The sequence below is a fragment of the Lineus longissimus genome, chromosome 1, assembly GCF_910592395.1.
Source record: "Lineus longissimus chromosome 1, tnLinLong1.2, whole genome shotgun sequence".
NCBI lineage: Eukaryota > Metazoa > Nemertea > Pilidiophora > Heteronemertea > Lineidae > Lineus > Lineus longissimus.
Genome location: NC_088308.1, coordinates 12,242,680 through 12,248,679, shown reverse-complemented (window position 1 = coordinate 12,248,679; position 6,000 = coordinate 12,242,680). Strand labels below are relative to the sequence as shown.

General features: G+C 42.3%; 1 protein-coding gene across 1 annotated transcript in view; it reads left to right on the top strand.

Moving 5' to 3' along the window:
• Positions 1–1,612: 1,612 nt before the first annotated feature.
• LOC135488387 (cleavage and polyadenylation specificity factor subunit 4-like) overlaps positions 1,613–6,000 on the top strand; it is a 40,596-nt gene continuing 36,208 nt past the window's right edge. Inside the window, exon 1 of the mRNA XM_064772985.1 lies at positions 1,613–1,793. Coding sequence (XP_064629055.1) covers positions 1,691–1,793 — 103 coding nt within the window. The 5' untranslated portion in view covers positions 1,613–1,690. The remainder of the gene's footprint in view (positions 1,794–6,000) is intronic.

Below are 6,000 nucleotides of genomic sequence, written 5' to 3'. Positions count from 1 at the left end.
AATGGTTACGTATGTATAAAGTGTAAACAAAATTCATATATCCATCATGTCCATCGAATCTGAAAAAATTTGTGCAGACCCATGACAATTCTGGTTCCGGTACAGTTTGTCGCATTCCATACGGGCCGCGCTTGCCGATCCTGCTTTCACGACGCACCGCAACCACAGTTACCATGATTCCCATTGTTTCCTTCCTCGTGACGCAATTATTTCATGACGTCATGAGCCATTGACCATTCACGCAAGTAGATTTATTCACACCGGCGCCACTGTCCTGAAGTGCGGGTGTGGGACATCATCTATCTAAAAATCGTCTGCTAGAACATACAGGACAACAACGTCGGCGGAGACAGTTGTGACATTTCATTGCAGACGAAGTAAACGTCCTCTTCTTCTTGATTTACGTACTTTACTTCAAAAAGTCAGTTTTAACACTACTGCACAAATATAGAGTGGTCTTAAAGTTCCATTTGGATAGAGATTTGACGGACTGATTTGGAAATTCATTCCAACCATGCAACTGTTTCAGAAATGAGAAAAAGCTCCAGGGTGTCATGACATGCATGATGTGTCTTGCCTCTGCATTTTTGTACTCAGACATGTCAGAGGGTTTTCAACTTTCATATCATTGAAGAAATAATTCATTCCAATCTACAAGTATATCAATCACATCATTTATTTAAAAATCGTCTGCTAGGACATACAGGACAACGTCGGTGGAGACAGTTGTGACATTTCAATTTTCATTGCATAGAGATTTGACGGACTGATTTGAAAATTCATTCCAACCATGCAACTGTTTCAGAAATGAGAAAAAGCTCCTGGGTGTCATGACATGCATTCAATTATTATTTCACCACAAAGAGCTGCTTCTTTCAGCAGATATGAGACAGCTACCGGGGCGGGGACTAGCTATTTCTTTATGGGGCCTTATTGTTCAGCGTCTCCAAGGAATTCTATTTTTAGAGTCCAATGGGGGGAGTTGGGGGGGGGGGGGGCCTTCCCTCCAATGTACTGACTAAAACCTGTCACTTTCAGAGAACGGGGGAGGGGGTTTGGGGGACTCATCCCCCAACGTGCTGGCTATATATGTCAGAAGGGCGGGGGTTTGGGGGCTCCCCCATGTCAAACAGTTGTGTGAGTTCACTAGAGATTGCTCTTTACATATTAGGCTCTTATGTTCACTTTTTATTATACTAGACACAACTAGACATCGCTAGCAACACATTGATGCCTCTTGCACTAATATTCTTCAAGCCATCGCTGCACAATCCGAGTCACAAAATCAGCGCCTCAGATAGAGCGTATGAATTTAAGGATCACATTTGTCAAGTGAATCAATAACTGATCCCTAATATCCAGAAGTGAGACTTGTATTGTATGCCACAAAGACGAAGGTTGTAGCAACGTCTCGTTGTTTTACAGTAATGTTACTGTCTTCGGTTTATATTAGGAGAGGTCGCGGTAGCGGAGGATTGTTGTTGTTTTGAGATTTATAGCGCGAGAACTTTCTGTGCAAGGTTTCCCAACCAAAAGTCTCAGGGAGCGAAACGACTGGGGGCGAAAAGATTAGGGAGCGAAACGCTGATCCCACCCACAATGCATCAAAAACGGAAATTAGCAGAATTTAAGTTTTGGTTGAGTTTGTCCGACACTTTTTGATAATTTGTGCTAAACTTTAGCTTGAAATATGCAGGAGATCATAGCAAACGTCGATAACATCGTTTTCGATATAGAATATGCCCTTGAGCAGCAGCTGGGTGCACAACCTTTGCCATTTCCTGGCATGGATAGTGAGTAACCTTTTTTCGCCATGGCCCATAAAATAATTAGTCTTAAAACTTTAGACGATAAAACTAAAAAAAAACAAACTTCGAAGAAGCTTTCTTTTACCGCCTTATCTCTCTCATCAGCGGCCATTACTCAGAAAAAACGTGTTCGTATCGAGTACGTATGGGCGGTTATTTCCGCATGAATAGACTAGAGGTTGTCTCAAATAGACATTTTGTGAATTATGTCGTGTTATGACTCGAATAGACGTTTGGTAATGGTAGCGCTTTTCAAATAGACATACACTCAAATAGACGTTTGGTGGCGCTCGTATCTCAAATAAAGGCCTAACTGCAGAAAAGCCGGGACAGTAGTAGCTCTGTACATTATGTACACTCTGTCCCTCTGTACATTATGTACACATTCCTATCATTTAGCACAGAGTGTCCCGGGTATTCTGCAGTTGCTCCGCAGCGATGAAACTTAGTACAGTGGAACCCCGGTAACACGACCACTCATGGGACTGTGGTCGGAGTGGTCGTGTTACCGGGGTGGTCGCGTTACCGGGGTTGGGAATCCCCAGACGAAATACATGATGATTTTTCCCGCCAAAATTGCCGACTGCATGGCGTGTGTACGCTGTACTACCATAGCAACGCTGCTTGATTGAGATGATGCACGCTCCAAAGTTCTGTTAGTGTTATCATGCCTCGCAAGAACTGTTCGTCGATAAAATTACATGTTACATTCTCAGAATGAGTTAGAAAAGGTAATTTTGTAACTCATTTTATCCACAAAGTTTCATTATCTGCCCGACGTGACGCATTTGCGGGCAATTTGGTGAATCATCCTCCATGTACCCGACTGTTTGTGACGATTGAAGTAAACTTGTCGTATGATTCCACGTGAATGATGAGTTGAGTAATGCTACAGTTTTAATCAAATCTATTTTCAGTCAAAATATTTAAAGAAATATAAAATGATACTGTAGTAAATCAACCAAGTTCTCCATATCATAAAACATTCAAACGTCTCGCAAGCTTGTTATTGTCATAAGTGTGGTCTTCAAACTACCCGCCGTTTATTATAAGTTCATATGCAAATCACGCAAATCACATGATTTTGCTGCTGCTGCTGAGTGCGCATGTCTGGTACTGAACTGGCTCAGTGATGAAAACAAACCATGAAAACGTTAGAAAAAGAAAGTTTATTTATTCATTTACACTTATACAATTGATCATACCTGCAAAATCACATTGTATTTTTTGTTTTCATATGTATTCCCATGGCCATTGTCCCCGTCCAACAAAGCTTGGCAGCGAGGTGCTAATTACTATGCCGCGGTCGCGACCGATTACGGCAATTAGGCCTGGTGGTCGGGTTAGCGGGGTTGATTTTCAGTTTGGGACCGGCCAAGCCAGTGGTCGCGGTCGGGGTACCGGGGTGGTCGTCTTAGGGGGGGTCTCTTAATGGTAATTAGAGAGGAAACCATTCGGGACCGGAGAATCGTGGTCGCGTTAGCGGGGTGGTCGCGTTAGCGGGGTGGTCGCCAACCGGGGTTCCACTGTATTGCGGACCCGACCGTACCGTGGCACGGCCGTCGTGGCTGCAAGTCTTACCCTGCATCACTGCGGACACGACGGTCGTGTTCAATAACCTCATTCAAATAGGTCATTGAAAACTTCGCTCCAGATCGATAAAGAAACGAATAAAATTGAGCCATTACCGCAACCGCGCCGTGCCAAGTGTTCCGCTTTTTAAATTGCACTGACCTCTGCGTTGGAGATTGCCATTACCGATCCAATCCTTTCCTACCCTAGCGGAGAAATCAGGAACCAATCGATACTTCCATCCAACCTCGTCTCCAGGGGCCCCCTTTAAAAGACACATGGGGACGAGGTTGGTTGCTTTCCCAAAGCTGTCTACAATGGTTACTATGGTGTTATTGTCCATTGACCCCAATTTATACTAGGTGGGCAGGGAAGGGATGACACTCCTCTATACATGTAGGCTTGTCGAGTAGTGTAGCAGGATGGGGCATCAGGGGAAACCGACCAAGTCAAGTGGCTTCACCATCTTTCATGAATTTCTCTATCTAGTCTCATTCTGAAGTGTAGCAGCAGGAGGGGGCAACCTGCCAATTCCTATTGGTACAGACTGACCGCACAGTGTAGCAATGTGAATAAAAGCAAACAAGCAACGAAACAAATAGGATTTCAATAATTCCTTATGGTTATTATTACTTTTCCTTATAAAAAAGTAGTTTTTATAGAGAGCATTCAATACCGGTATTGTATTCTATGATTGAAATATTCATCAACACAAATGAAAATGCAAATATTACAATATTACTGTTCTCAATTAGTTATGTTCAGAGAAATATGGAGGCAGTAAGCTGATATACTAGTACATGTACACATGTTTCAACAAAAATTAAAACAGCTCACATAAGCAGACAGTATTGCTAAAACATGATATGAAGACTGTTGGCCTACTGTAACTGCACCTCTAAGCCATCACATTGTCAAGTTCTACTAATGAAGGGTCGGGTCTACAATGTAAATGTTTGACTCATTAAAGGTTTTTCTAAACACAGGATGGAGCAGTTACAGCCAACGAAAATGATAAAGCTGACATCAGCAGTATTGTTAAAAAAATATGAAGCCTACACTGGGCTTAAGTCCTGCACATGTACTATAGCTGCTTATCTAGGCCATCCCATTGCCAAGTTCTGCAAATGACGGTTCTTCAATGGATGGCTATGAGGAGCAGTTACAGTATATGACAGATAAAACCAAACAAGAATGATAAAACTAACATCAGCAGTTTTGTCAAAAGAAATATGAAGCCTACACTTTGACTTTGACTGGTGGAGCAATATTATGTGGCAGAAGCCCAAAACAAGTTAAAACAAACATCAGCAGTATAGAGTTAAAAGATATGAAGCCTACACTAGGCTTTGACTGGTGGAGCTCCCGCACTAGGCTTTGACTGGTGGAGCAATATTATGTGGCAGAAGCCCAAAACAAGTTAAAACTAACATCAGCAGTATTAGAGTTAAAAGATATGAAGCCTACACTAGGCTTTGACTGGTGGAGCCCCGCACTAGGCTTTGACTGGTGGAGCAATATTATGTGGCAGAAGCCCAAAACAAGTTAAAACTAACATCAGCAGTATAGAGTTAAAAGATATGAAGCCTACACTAGGCTTTGACTGGTGGAGCTCCGCACTAGGCTTTGACTGGTGGAGCAATATTATGTGGCAGAAGCCCAAAACAAGTTAAAACTAACATCAGCAGTATAGAGTTAAAAGATATGAAGCCTACACTAGGCTTTGACTGGTGGAGCCCCGCACTAGGCTTTGACTGGTGGAGCAATATTATGTGGCAGAAGCCCAAAACAAGTTAAAACTAACATCAGCAGTATAGAGTTAAAAGATATGAAGCCTACACTAGGCTTTGACTGGTGGAGCCCCGCACTAGGCTTTGACTGGTGGAGCAATATTATGTGGCAGAAGCCCAAAACAAGTTAAAACTAACATCAGCAGTATAGAGTTAAAAGAAATATGAAGCCTACACTAGGCTTTGACTGGTGGAGCCCCCGCACTAGGCTTTGACGCAATATTATGTGGCAGAAGCCCAAACCTAACATCAGCAGTAGTTAGAGTAGAGTTCTAGTACACCATACTAGTACACCATACAAATAAGGCACTTGTAAACGGCTGGAGTTTCAGCTAACGCAACACATTCATTGTGGAACCACCAATTGCAGTAGTCACATTGCAACCATGCAATATCCTCTCCTGATGGCTTGTTGCAGAATGGCATATCGCAGATGATTTCATCATTCGTTTTGGCATGACTTAGTAGTTTTCCTAGGGCGTATCTTCGGTAACCATCACAATGCCACTGCCTCATCACAAACGGAGGAACACCTTTCAACAGCGACTCTGCATTCTTGAAATTAAACAAAAACAATTATAAGAAACACGTGTATAAAGCCATGGAACTTTACACTTGTCCCCAGTTGCAGTGTTCTCAAACTACTATATTTGCTGTTGGGTATATACAACTAGTCATACATGTCATACCCCAAGTCTTTTCCACCACTACAAATTTTACAAAAACTGACCTACATCATGTACATGTTAGATGTAACTCATACATGTACACATGACAAACCAGGAGTGAAGATTTTGTTGTTATGTTTTGTTGAATGGTCTGAAAGTTAT